The sequence below is a fragment of the Cebus imitator genome, unplaced genomic scaffold, assembly GCF_001604975.1.
Source record: "Cebus imitator isolate Cc_AM_T3 unplaced genomic scaffold, Cebus_imitator-1.0 Scaffold568, whole genome shotgun sequence".
In the NCBI taxonomy this organism is placed as follows: Eukaryota; Metazoa; Chordata; class Mammalia; order Primates; family Cebidae; genus Cebus; species Cebus imitator.
In genome coordinates, this window is record NW_016107883.1 from 1,632,681 (window position 1) to 1,647,201 (window position 14,521).

The 14,521-nt window shown below is 43.9% G+C and overlaps 1 protein-coding gene across 1 annotated transcript in view; it reads left to right on the forward strand.

The window, feature by feature from the left end:
* The window catches only part of KALRN (kalirin RhoGEF kinase), a 635,807-nt gene that overhangs the window by 460,970 nt on the left and 160,316 nt on the right, over positions 1-14,521 (forward strand). Inside the window, exon 34 of the mRNA XM_037734035.1 lies at positions 12,723-12,969. Coding sequence (XP_037589963.1) covers positions 12,723-12,969 — 247 coding nt within the window. The remainder of the gene's footprint in view (positions 1-12,722; positions 12,970-14,521) is intronic.

Consider the following 14,521-nt stretch of genomic DNA (forward strand, 5'->3'; position numbering starts at 1 on the left):
TCTTTAGCAAGTCATTTCACCTCTCTGAGCCTCAATTTCCTCATCTATAAAATCAGATAATAATGCCAACCTTATGAGATCTATGAGGATCAGATGATGTCTGTGAAAGAGTTTATAAACTATAAAGGGCCATACAGATGTTAATTATTATCTTAGTCTGCCTGAAGATGAAAAATTAACAAGATGTCTGCTGGTATTTCTTCTGGCCTGGAGTATTTGCTTTCAGAATCAAAGCATTTAGAATGTGCTGCTTTTTCTGAACATGAACCTGTAATGCATCCCACTCCCAGCCTGACCCCTTACTGAGGCAGGTTGTTCTCTCAGGTACTCCACCTGTACCCTCTCTTCCCATCTCCAGTCCTGGCAGACAGGCTGCCTGTCCCCAGATTACCTAACAATAATTAGGCCAACGAGAGTTTCCTGGTCAACCAGAGGGGAGCTTGGCCTCTTTCCAGGAATTACTTTGCCAAGTTCCTTTATGTGACTGGATACCTCCACCTCCACTCTACAGCCACAGTGTAAATAAACATGTATTATCTACCCTGATTTGGCAACCAGTTCAAGAATTCTCTTCCCAGTCTGATTCCAGTCTGTTGTTTCTCTAGGAGGCCCCAGTATAGGAAGAGCAGAAAGTCACACCCATTGGCCCCACAAAGGGAAATTATAGCCTAAATGTAGGGTACTAAATCTTTGAACCCGGGTTTGGGAATAGTTTACTTGTTACATTTTTCTAGTCTGCCAGATTACCTCAATATATGTTATTAAGGATGATTTGGAAATTGATTTATTTTTGTTTGTTTTTTGAGACTGAGTTTTGCTCTTGTTGCCCAGGCCGGAGTGCAATGGCACAATCTTAGCTCACTGCCACCTCCACCTCCTGGGTTCAAGCGATTCTCCCACCTCAGCCTCCCAAGTAGCTGGGGTTACGGGCGCCCGCCACCATGCCAGGCTAATTTTTGTATTTTTTTGTGGAGACAGGGTTTCACCTTGTTGGCCAGGGTGGTCTCAAACTCCTGACCTCAGGTGATCCACCCACCTTGGCCTCCTGAAGTGCTGGGATTACAGGTGTGAGCCACTGTGCCCAGCCCTGGAAATGGATTTGTACTTCCTCCATACAAGATATCAGTGCAAGAAAACACATCTCAAGTGCATACCAAGTTATGATTGCTAGATAAACAATAGATAACATTTATTGAGCATGTAATGCACATCAGAGTTTGCCTGTGTTGATGTAATCCTTTCAATAACTCTATATGGTAGGAATTAATATGATTCCTACTTTACAGATAAGGAAAATGAGCCAAAAAGAGACTAATTAACTTGCTCCAGACAATACAGATAGTAACGATGGAGACCGATTCAAACCTAAGGAGTCTAGCTCCAGACCCAGTAATCCGCAGAAAGGGAAATGGTTACCCACATCTGAATAATTGAGGTTTGATGACATTTTGTACTTCTGTATAAATCATCTCTAGTCTTTGGCCTGGCTTCCTCTGAAGCTCAATTTTCCAGTGTTGCACAGTCCATACAGTAGACAATGTGCAGGAACGCCTGGGGCTTTCAGAGAAGCCTATAATGTTTCTCCCTCTAACCATGAGTTGCTCTTTTTGATCTCAGGTTTCACCCAGCCACCTCTCCTCCCTCTTCTGCAGGTTGCCTTGGGATTTTCAGAGTCATTTCTGTGAGTTCTTTCCTCCTTCCCAAGCTGTAGGATATGTTGCAGGAAATGCCTTCCTGTGCAAGCACAATCAAAACAGCAGTATAGACAGTCTCAGTCAAGCACGAAAGAGCTAGGAGATGCCTCCCTGTAGATAGGACAGTTGCCTCCAGGCTAAGGGTCAGTGTTGCAGAGGCAAAGTTCATTGCCAGGGAGTTAATCCTCCCAGCCGCATCTCTATTGACAGCTTTTGTGTGTTCCCAGGGACAATGAGAGGAAGACAGAAGGGAGGATAAATACCAGTTGTTAGTACTGCCTCTTCTATTCCTGAGGAGTGGATGGCTCTGCCCTTCTCGCCCATATTTAAGTCAGTGAAGTTCTCACCCATACTTAAGTCAGTGTCTAGTCTAGATGTTCTCTGAAGCCTAGGTTAGAGAGTAGAGAAATAAAGAACAGGCAGAGGCCAGGCACCGTGGCTCACGCCCATAATTCCAGAACTTTGGGAGGCCAAGGTGGGAGGATCACTTCAGCCCAGGAGTTGGAGACCAGCCTGGGTAACATGACAAAACCCCATCTCTACTAAAAATACTACAATTAGCTGGGTTTGGTGGCTCATGCCTATAATTCCAGCTACTTTGGAGGCAGAGGCAGGAGAATCGCTTGACCCGAGAGGTGGAGGTTGCAGTGAGCAGAAATCGCTCTACTACACTCCAGCCTGGGCAATAAAGTGAGACTCTGTCTCAAAAAGTAAAATAAAATAAAATAAGACAGATGATCTTAGTTAAGAGCCTCAGGTACCCAAGTAAGGAAATGGCTTGAGAATCCCCTGTGAATTAAGTTGGGGTTTTTAGTAGGCTGCATGCTCAATGGAAGCCAGCAGCTCAACTTGACCAAAAGGCCCTCAGATTACACTGACAGAAATATAGTGTCAAGACGTGAGCAATGAGCAACTGATTAGTCTGTGACCATATCTAAAACATTGGGTTCAGCTCTGGGTGTCCCATGTTAGAAGGACAGTGACAGACTCATGTTTATCCAGAAAATTTAGGGAATATGATGAAAATATTAGAAACCTCACATTTGAGAGGCATTTAAAGAAACATTTTGGAAAAAGAGAAGGCTTAAGGAATTCTTATTCTAGTTTTCACATGTATGAAGCTCTATTGAAAAGAGATTTCTTCGGTATTACCCTAGAGGGCACACTAAGAACAGTGGATAGAAATTATAAAAACAAATAAAGTGTTCTTAAAAACACAGCTGTCCACTAGGAGAAACAGCTAAATAAAGTGGAGAGTTTTGGATGTTTTGTAAAGGGCCTTGCCTTGAGCAGGAGGTTAGACACTCACTAAGGCCCAGGACAGTTCCTGGGTTTCTGTGATCTGTAATTATAGCTGCCTCTGCCAGCTACAATCGTGTCCTCTGCAGCTTTGTCAAGCCTGACTTTGTAAGTTCTCTTTCCACACTGACACTAACCCACATATCAATACATTAGGTGTAAACACAAACCTAGAGCTTTGTGACATTCTAGATAGATACAATCATTAATCTAGTAAGGTTTACTGAAAGTGTTCTGAGCCTAGAATTTGAAAACCTGAGTTTGTTCCTGGCTCTGTTACCCACTAGCTGGGGTCCTTAGCATCTCTACCTATAAATTTCAAGGGTTAGATAGTCTCTGAATTGTTTATTTACTAACTCCTTCACTCATTTGTTCAACAAATATTTATTATGTACTGTCTTCCAGATACAATAAGTTCCTTTCTCTTTTGGGGATTCATTTTCTTCCTCTGTCAAATAAGGGAATTGGATTAGATGAACTTCCAATAGGTCATGAATCTACCATAAAGTACTATTATCTCAGCCCATATTTCATTGTTTTGGCTAAAAGACTGTCACGTAAAGCTCAGAAGAAGAATTTGCTAAAATCAAAGCCTATTTTGTAGTTAGGGCATATCTCAAATCTATTAACTTATTTTTTTAAAGAGTAATGAAAGGATCAATATTGATTTGTGTAGATCCAAGGCATATCAGTTTGTTGTTGTTGAGACTGGGTCTTGCTCTGTCACCCAGGTTGGAGTGCAGTGGCAGGATCATGGCTCACTGCAGCTTTTACCTCCCAGGTCTAAGCTGTCCTCCCACCTCAGCCACCTGGGACCCATCACTGCATGCCACCACGCCCAGCTTAGTATTATTATTATTTTTGCAGAGTCAGGGTCTCCCAGGTTGCCCAGGCTGGTCCTGAACTCCTGGGCTTAAGCAATACCCCCACCTTGTCCTCCCAGAGTGCTGGGATTACAGGCATGAGTCACTGCACCCAACCAAAGCCATATCACATTAAGAGAATCACACATACACAAAAAGAGAATAAAAGGGGAAAAATTGAGAGACAGCAAATAATAATCCTAACAATTAATACTTATGGAATCGTATTGAGGCAAACTTTGAAAGGCTGAAAATGCCTCTGTCGTATCTTCACTCTCAACCAATGGTTTATTGAGGTATAAAATTCTAAGTTGGCAATAATTCTCACTCAGAATTTTGAAGGAATTGCTGTTTTCTGTTATGTTCTAACGTTTCTGTTGAAATCTGCTGTCATTATATTTCTTGATTTGTTGCATTTTACCTGATTTTGTTTCCTCCCCTCTCTCTCTCTCAAGACTTTTAGAATGTCCTTTTACTGTCCATATATCCTGGTACTGTGATTTAGAGGGAGTCTTTTTAAAATTCATTATACCAGACACTTGGAATATTCTATCAATTTGACAATTTCTGCCCTTTAAGCCTGGAATTTTTTTCTTTACAATTTGTTTCTTTCCTTTCTGTCTGTCTAGAACTTATTAGATATATTCTCTAGTTTTCTTATATTTTCTTATTCTCATTTTTCAGTGTTGTTCTGGAAATTTTCCTTGACATTAGCTTGCAACTCATCCATGAAATATTTCATTTGGCCATAATATTTTTAAATTCTAAGAGCTGTTTCTCATTCTGCAACTTTTTCCCTTTATGTAACACCTTGTTTTTTTTTTTCATGAATACAATATCCTCTCATCTTTCTGAGGGTTTTATAGTGTTACCGCTGTTTTATCGTCCTGATTGCATTTTGTTTCCCCTGAGTTCCTGGTACTTTCTGTTTATTTATTTTGGTCTCTGTTAGAGAGTTTTTTCTGAAAAGTCTGGTAATCTATAGCTGAATATTCACATTTATGAATGAGGCATAAACGCTGACTTAATATTCTGTGTAAAGGAAGGAACTCATTGACTTAAAGTTCTCACTGTGAAATGATCTGGCAGGACACTGAAGGTGGGGGCAGAGAGAGATCTCTAAATGCCAGTATTCGAGTATCTGTACATCTTTCTTCCATGAATGATTCTAAAATCTGTCTAGTATTCTGGGATCCAAGAGGGACAAGGATACTAGCCATCTCTCCATTCTACATTTAAGCCTTCACTGAATTTCAGTTTTTCAGAAAAGTGTGCATAGGATAGAAGAGGGATCTAGGGGTCCCATCTTCCTGTTTTAGCCCCACCTATAGGTCCACCCTCAGTACCATCTGGTGCTTCCACTCGCTGGGCCTGTCTGAGGGTTGGTCAGAGATAACTGGCAGGAACTTGAATCTCATCTTCTCATTCTACCAAGTCAGTATCATTCTTGCATCTGCTTTCTGTCATTTAAAAAAAAAAAAAAAGTTTTCTTATTCACTACCTCCCATTTTCTTTGTTCTTGCAAATTTATGTCTTCCCCCTTATGTTGTTTTTGCCAGGTTTAGGAATTCATGGAGATATAGCCACATGACTAAAGGGCAAGATAAATTTGGTTGCAAAGGGGCTCAGAAAAAAAATTAAGTTATCTGTAAGACACTAATAGGAATAGGTGGGCAGCCAATGGGAGAGATCGCTAAGACATTTAGGCATCTCAGTTACATATCAGGCAATAATTCATGGAATTCATTCACTCGTGCATTCAACAGGTATTTATCACCCGCTGTGTGCCAGGCATTGCTCTAAACTCAGGCGACATGACCGTGAACAAGACAGAATGCTCTGCTCTTTTGAATCTTACATAGGATAAGAGTAACAAATAATTTAGTAAACAAGGCAACACATTAATGAGAAGTGCTCAAGAAAACTCAATAGTGCTGTGTATCAGAGAGTCAATATAGAAACTACTCTATTTATCAAATATGAAAAATGGAAGTGGCCCTGGAGTCCAATTTCCTCATCTTAAAAATGAGGAAGTTTGGGTATGAAGAGGGGAAGGGGCTTGCTCAGTGTCATGCATGGGTAAAACCTGCACCAGCACCAAGGCTTCCTGATTCCCACTCCTCCATTCTTCCCACCATTAATTACTATGCAGCTCACAAGACCTACAGGACAAGGAGACCATGGTGCTCATTTACACACCATGGGAAACAACTAAACAAAATAGCTCCTTCAGTTGCAGTTAGTAGCAACCACAGCTCCAGCAAGAAAGGATAAAGTAAATTGTAAGCTTTAGCCTCTTAATTGGACCTGGCAGCTGCATTGGCTTCCAATATACAAATTGATGAAATCCCAGAACTCCATGACAATGTTCCTAAATGCCCAGACATTGCTTTACACATTTGTTAAAAAAAAAAAAAAAAAAAAATACCATTAATTCAAGATAAAAACACAGCAGCAAGCTCTTTTAAAGGGACCTAGTTTCTGGAGAGCCCTTCAGAGTTTTATAGAAGGGCAGGGACTGTGGTATAGTAGAGGAAGGATTTGAAGCAGCTATGCTAAAGCATCATCAGCAATTTGGGGCTTTCCTGAAGCTTCTGTAGTGGCCCTGGAGCAAAATTGGAAACTGTCCATCCACCACCCCATTTTTCCCCTCAAAGCATTATGCCTCCTTGAAATATCTGCATTTTCCCCATTACCTTTGTTGATTTGTTTTAGAGGTTGTTATTGTTGATGTTATCATTACTTTCATTATAAAACAGCACTTACGTGAGAAACACTGGGCAATACGGGAGATTAGAAAGCAGAGGGCAAGTCACCCAGAGTGCACACCCAACAGTACCAGTGTTCACATTTTGACGAATTTTCTGTTTCCTATGAATAGGATCGCTAAGTTGTTGATGATGTTCACACAGCTATATATACAACTGTACATCTTGTCCTTTTTAAAAAAATTTTTTAATTTTATATGAGACATAGTCTTTAAGCTATTACAAAGCTTTATAAATAATCTAATGGCTGCATAATTAATTATACATGTAGTAGATGTATCATAATTACTTAACAATTCCCTTCCTGTTGGGTTTTTAAAAATAATTTCAACTTTCATGTTAGATTTAAGGGTTACATGTGCAGGTTTGTCACCTAGGTATATAGTGTGATGCTGAGGTTTTGTATACAAATGATCCCATCACTCAGGTAGTGAACACAGTACCCAATAGGTAGTTTTCAAACCCTCACCCTCTTCCCACTGGTTAGATTTTTATATTTTAGTATGTGTGTGTGTGTGTGGGGGGGTATGTTATTGTTGTAAAATTTTCCTAATTTGAAAAAATGCTATTATGGGCATTTTCATCCTTAAAGTACAGCTGCATGCCGCTCGTGTAGGGCATGTCATCTTTTTGCACTTGGAAGGCCATCGTAATACTCCACTTTGAGGTGTTTCTTGGTAAGGGACGTTACCTAATTAAATGAAATTACTTTCTGACAGAGGAATTCCAGGCATTAGCAGCAGGTGCACAGGGAGCGTTGTGGGGAGGAGAGAAAGACATTTGCACAGGAATTGGCAGAACTTCACAGTGCCCTTGAAACTGTGCTAAGTAGACATGCTCCAGCTTTACATTTTTTGCCAGCCAGCTCTGGCCTGCTGTGAGGCTGTTCATATGTAGATGTTAATTTATGTGAACTTGGTGCCTTGGGCTGACTAAGAGTTGTGGAGGAATCAGATAATCAGATGGAAGAAGTTGGTGGGCAGGCAGCCAGGGGAGGAGGAAGAGGTTGGACTTAACTGATGGGTGCTCTTAAGCACAGCTCCCCTCTGTCAGGAGTATCAGATCCAAGTGCTCTGCAAAGCAGTGTTAGAAGTCAGTATTCACAGTTATCAGAAGGCTCAGTTGGCAAGTATTGAGAGCAGGTATCAGGCCCAGGGGTAAGGGAGCTTCTTCACATGGAAGCCTCCTGGACAGCAATGCAGAATGAAGAGGCAAAAGTGAATCCTCTCTCCCTGGTGCTGGCTGGAAAAAAAAAAAAAAAAAGTGAATCCTGATTTTCCATAAGGGAAACCTTTGTTCCACCATGCCTTTGTTTTTATCATAACAGGAAAGTTGAGGGAGCTCCGATTTGAGGGAGCTCTGAGTCACCTTCCCTAGTCAGCTTCAGGGTCAGTTCTTCTAGTTAGGGGAAAACTCCATGAAAATTACTTAAAAGAAAAGAAATTGGATTCATTTACATAATAATATATATTTATATATACAGTTGATACAGTCTATTCTCAAACCACATGCCATCAAAATTGATGTTTAAAATGTCTTCTTTACTCCTTTCCTCCCAAATTTAAATAATAATTCACTAATATCTCCAGAATTTTTTTTTTTTTTTTGAGATGGAGTCTCACTGCGACACCCAGGCTGGAGTGCAATGGCATGATCTCGGCTCCCTGCAACCTCTGCTTCCCAGGTTTGAATGATTCTCCTGCCTCCACCTCCCAATTAGCTGGGACTACAGGCATGCGCCACCATACCTGGCTAAATTTTTTGTATTTTTACTAGAGACAAGCTTTCACTATGTTGTCCACACTGGTCTGGAACTCCTGATCTGTCCACCTCGGCTTCCCGAAGTGCTGGGATTACAGGCGCAAGCCACTGCACCCAGCTCAGAATGTATTTTTCAGACAATCATTTAGCTTTCTCTGCTTCAGACACTGTCTTAGATGCTTTAGTATTATCTCATTTAATCTTCACAGTAAGCTATGAAGTAGGTACTGTCTTTATGCCCATTTGACAGATGAAGAAATTGAGACAAAGAGGTGAAGTATCTTGCCCTTGGTCACACAGCTGGTGAGGAGCTGCAGAGTCCATGCCGTAAACCACGAGGCTATGCTGCCTCAGAGAATGGAACAGAGACACAGAGGCGCACAAATGGAAGCTCTGAAATGACAACAGGAGAATTCCTCAGGCGTCCTGTCCTTGCTCTCTGGATACCATTGGGAAACCATCAGGGAATAACTGTGTCTTTTCCATAGCCTGAAAAAGCTCATAGGGACAATCTAGCTCACACAGTTTATACAAGAAGGAGGTTCAGTTAATCTCCAAATATTAATCATGTAAAAATAGACCTAAATGAAAGTGATCATTTCTGGTGAATGTGAATGAGAACTTTGAAAAGGCAGATGGAGTTACAAAGAGTGGTTAGAAAATGTCCCCTATGTTTGTAGTGGTCCATGCTGAAAAGAAGGCAACACAGCTATCAATGTGGAGCTAGAGGAAAGTGAGGACCAGAGGAGCTCCTTTTGTCCCATTGGGAAACATCACAGAGGGTGGAAGAGGCCATGTCCACCCAGGGATTGGTCAGCAGAGGAACAGGCCCCACTGGGAATGGCCCGGGCTCAGAAAGGAGAGAGACTGGGAAAGTAAGAACAAGGAGTTAGATGGTGACTCAGCAGCAGGCACTTGGAGGGAAGCCGGGCAGACAATTAGCATCAAGAAGGCTTAGCAGGCCTTAGGCAGGGTTCTAGGGAACTAGGCAGAGAAAATATCTGAGAGCTCCAGGAAGGCAGCCAAGACTCAGGCATGAAAGGCCAGACAGGGACTCGCTGCTGGAGTGGGAGGATTCAGTGAAGGGAATAAGATGAGAGAAGATTCCAGAAGCAGGGGTATAAGATCAGAGAAGAATCAAAAACATAACCTGAATGCATGCTGAGATTCTGTGCTACCTACTCAGCTCCCAGCATTTCCCTGAGTAGGAATAACTTTGGTCTTAGCATTGCACCCTACAGCTTCCCTGGAGGAGAGGATAAGAAGAGACTGTTGCAGGAGCAGCTCTGCCTGACACCTCACTCATCCGTTTCCCCAGCACCCTCCCTTGTCAGCCATTTTTTCGAATTTCCTTCTTGTCGGGTAGGGACCTGGTCTTTTTGATCAAGCCATTGAGTGAAGGAAACCAGGATATTTATCCTGTATTTGAACCATAATGGCTTTTGGGCTGCATGTAAAGCTTGAGCCCAGTTATCTATAACGTGTGGCATGGAAGAAATTGCCCATTGACCGTGTTTCCACTTGTTCCACTTGTTCCTTTGTCTGGACTAGGCAGCCTACAGGAGGCAAACACTGCCATCTAGCGGCGTATCCAGGCTTCTCTCCAGGAACTGGATCTTGAATTGTAGAGACACAAGCCTGGCTCTTTATACTCTTCTGTCCAGCTCATGGGTCTGATGGTAACACACCCCAGGGGGCAGTGGGTCTTGTACCTGGGTGGCATGCTGGGCTGTTTGCAACTAGAGCTTCAGGCCCCTTCTGCCCTAACAGTCTGCAAAAGGACTACGCCCATCCCTGGACCCAACCATGTCGCCCGCTGCAAGTGGCATCCCCCGCCATGTGTGAGCTTGGCCTCAAGAAACAACCCTGAGCCCCTGGCATTGTTGCAGAGGAGCAGCTCCACTGAGATACAGAAGCTCAGTGAGAGAGAGTCTCTCAGCGAGAAAGAATTTCAGTCATCTAGGCCAGCATTCTACAGAGTCCATTAGTGAGGTGGAATCAATTTAGTGGGATGTCAACAGCAATTGAGAAAAACATAAAATAGAATGTCAGAGTGGAACTTGTGTTTCAGTGATATATCTATTCACATGTAATGTTCTCTTGTCAAACTGTGAAGTGTATTTCTTACAGAGCACTCTGGGATCTGAATCCCAGCACTTTGGGAGACTGAAACGGGAAGCCCAGGAGTTTAAGACAAGCATAGTGAGACCATGTTTCCACAAAAAAATTTAAAAATTAGCTGTGTGTGGTGCTGCACATCTATGGTCCCAGCTACTCAGGAGGCTGAGGTGGGAGGATCACTTGAGCCAGAGAGGTAGAGACTGTAGTGAGCCAAGATAGCATCACCGCATTCCAGCCTGTGTCAGAAAGAGACCCTGTCTGTGGCAGTGGAAGGCATTCCTGGACCCTTACGCAGACCTACTGAATCATGATGTGTGACTGGGAGGTGGAGCAAGAGAAGGAACAGCTAGGGAATCTTCATTTTATAAGCTCTTTACATTATTTTTATGTACACTTAATGCCCAGCCACTGATATTGACATTTCTGAGCTTGAATTTCCTGATGTATGAGGAGGAAATGATAGTACCACCTTGTTACTGTGAGGACCAAATGGATAATTAACATAAAGGTATTTTGCTAACTGTAAAAGCACTCTAGAGATTCGAAGTATTTCCATCCCACAATATCCTTCTCTATATGATGTTTTTAAGGAGGATAGCACCAGGAGAGTGTGGGTGGGGAAGGGGGAGGACTGTGCATTTAATGGAACCAGGAAAGTTAAATGGAAAAATGTTGTTTATTCTGTCTCCTTGCACATTCTACCTTCTGTCCTGCAGATTTCCTGATCTGATCCCAATGGTGGTCCTATGACTACCTGTCCTGTGACTGGTGGTGATGCTTATTGCCAACATCAGTCTGATGCATTATTTTAACATTTTTCAAGCCCCCTCTGACATCAAAGTCCCTTTAGTGGAAATTTCTCATGGTCCTTAATGCTGAACTTTTAGTCCTGGTGGGACTGTTAATTCTCTACTCACTGTGATGTTCACTATGGGTGCCACTGGGCAGAAGCTTCCCAGAATGTGTGTGAGACAGCTACACAACATATTTGGACTAGTACATTAATATGGCCACTGGTGCAGAACATTTGGGCCCCGAAGGCTTAAATCAGAGATGTGCAGACTGAAGTCGAGTTTCCTGGAGGTGGGGCAGGGATTTTGCCTCCAAACTGCCGTTTGGGGTGAACTTTAGAGGATAACAGGCTAGCAAGCTCGGCCTCTCAGCCTCCTCCTTCCTTCCCTTCCCTGCCTGTCACTCTTCCCCTAAGTGCAACTGCTCTTCCAAGACAGAGACTGTCCTTAGTTCTAGGAGACAAACTAATAACCAAATAGGTTCTCATGGAAATGTGAAGCCAGAGGAAAAGGAGGAAGTGGGGCCAAATCCCCAGGGTGAAAAAGTGAGAAGTCTCAGCATTCAGCCAGTAGGGATTGCTCCTGTCAACCCATTTTATTGGTTCTGTCCCAGGATCAGTGCAGTAGGAAAATGCCAGTGTGGAGCACAGCCAGCATGGAGCATGAGGGGTTGGAGACTGTTCCTAAGTGGGAAGTGGCCCCTCTTCCCTTCTCATTCTTCCTCCTGGTCCCCAGTGGCTGAGCCTTTGAGGCTCTTCTCCTCCCAGACAGACATCGCTTTACTTCTGCCTTTGAGTTGAAGCCCCATTCTTTTTGTAGTCCTCATAGCCTCAATTTTAGGCTGATGGTTCCAGTAAGGAATGGGGATGGGAGGTGTTGCAGGGGTTAGAAGGAAGGAAGGTTCCCTCTTCCATTATTCCCTGTCAACTAGTGAGAATCTAGTGGGAGGGGTGAGTTGAAATAGATGCCCATACAATAGGAGCCTGAGGGATGGTGGTCAGGGCAGAGACAGGGCACAGGGTAGAAACCTTGGAAGGAGTGAAGGGGCATACAGGGAAGGGGTTTAATGGCACAATTAGCTGAAGCTTGGCAAAGGACTAATGAGCTCTAACGAAGCAAGAGGAATTAGAATCAAAGCCCTGGTTCTGGGCAGGCTTCAGACTGTGGCTGCAGCTAGAAAGCCTGAGTGATTGAATAGCACTGTGCTAATTACATTTTTTCTTCTTTTCTTTTCTGTTCTCAACTCTCCTTTTCATCTTCTGCCATCTCCCCACCCTACACACCATTTTCACCCTTTTTCCCCTTTTTCTTCCTCCTCACCTCTGCTCTCACACATCCTTCGTCCACTCTCACCAACTCTCTCCCATATTTCTCCCCCTTCCTCCATGCCCTCCTGTTCTACTCCTCCACCACCACCCACCAAAGCTCTCTGGCGGATGTGAGCTGACCGTGGTCCTCCAGGACTTCAGTGCTGGCCACAGCACCGAGCTGACCATCCAGGTGGGGCAGACAGTGGAGCTGCTGGAGCGGCCCAGCGAGCGGCCCGGTTGGTGTCTGGTCCGTACCACAGAACGAAGCCCGCCCTTGGAGGGCCTGGTCCCCAGCAGTGCCCTGTGCATCTCACACTCCCGAAGCAGCGTGGAGATGGACTGCTTCTTCCCCTTGGTGAAAGGTAGGAGAACAGAGTGGGCGGGAAACACAGACCAAGGAGGCCATGAACGCTGGCCTGACTCTAACTGAAGGCCACCATGGAAGCAACCTGTCTCGTGGACAAATTTTGACCCTGTGGGGTTTCTTTGGGACCCGATTGTGAAAAGAATCGGGTTGGGAACTTGGAGAGCAAGAGCTACCAAGTAACTGTGTGTGACTTTGTCATTTAGCCTTCCTAAGTCAGTTTCATCTTAGAAGTGAAGGTTGGATGAGGTAACCTCTAAGATCTCTTACAGTTTCCCCAGGGTATCACATTCCATTCAGAAAAGTGCTTTTCTACCTTTGGCCAAATATGGCCTAGACTCTTCCTTTCTCCACTGACTTACTCCCCCTCCACAGCAACTTCTGGCTCTCTGACCCCTCACCAGGTACTTTCATGCTGACCTGGGAATACCAGGCAGACCCAGGGAGGAGCCACAACGGAGTCAGATCTGATCCTCCCCTCAGCCTTGCTAGGGTTTGAGGTCCATGACTCCTTTGTGTGCCTTCAACAGATAAAGTATTCCAGTCTTGGCTTGTATTGTATAGAAGCTCTGTGTTCCCTTCACATGCCTGTTTACTCACTTTTTCTCACACCAAGGAGATTAAATTACTCATGACAGTGGTTCTTCAGGGTTGGTCTCTGGATTAGTAATATCAGCATACCCTGCAAACCTGTTAGAAATGCAGATGCCAGCCTGGCAACATAGTGAGATTCTGTCTCTACAAAAATTTTAAAATGCAAGGTGGTGCATGCCTGTAGTCCCAGCTACTTGGGGGGCTGAGGCAGGAGAATCACTTGAACCTGGGAGGCTGAGGTTATGATAAGGGTGCAGTGAGCCAAGATTGTGCCACTACACTCCAGCCTGGGCAACAGAGTGAGACTCTGTCTCAACAACAACAACAAAAATTTAAAAATTAGGTGGGCCTGGTAGTGTGCACTTGTAGTCCCAGCTACTCGGGGCAGGGTGAGGCAGGAGGATCACTTGAGCCCAGGAGTTTGAAGGTGCAGTGAGCTATGATTGCACCACTGCACTCCAGCCTGACTGACAGAGCGAGACCCCACATCTAAAAATAAAAAAGTTAAAAAAAAAAAAAAAAGCCAGGTACAGTGTCTCACACCTGTAATCCCAACACTTTGGGAAGCTGAGGAGGGAGGCTGGCTTGAGGCCAGGAGTTTGAGACCTCCCAGGGCAACATAGTGAGACCCCATCTCTATAAGCATGGTAGTGCATGAGTAGTCCCAGTTACTCAATGGGGGACTAGGCACTTGAGTTTGGGAGGACAAGACCGCAGTAACCATGCTCACACTGCTGCACTCCAGCCTGGGTGACAGCAAGGTCCTGCCTCAAAAAGAGGTTTTTTTAAATTTAATTTTTAAATTAAATTTTTAAATTAAATTTTTTAAAAAGAAACGCGAATGATCAGAACCCCCACCCCTCCAGAGCTGGTGGGGCCCATCAAGCCCTCCAGGTGGCTCTGATGCACATTTGAGCTTGAGATCCGCTCACTTCAGAAGTCCAAGCGGCAGAGGC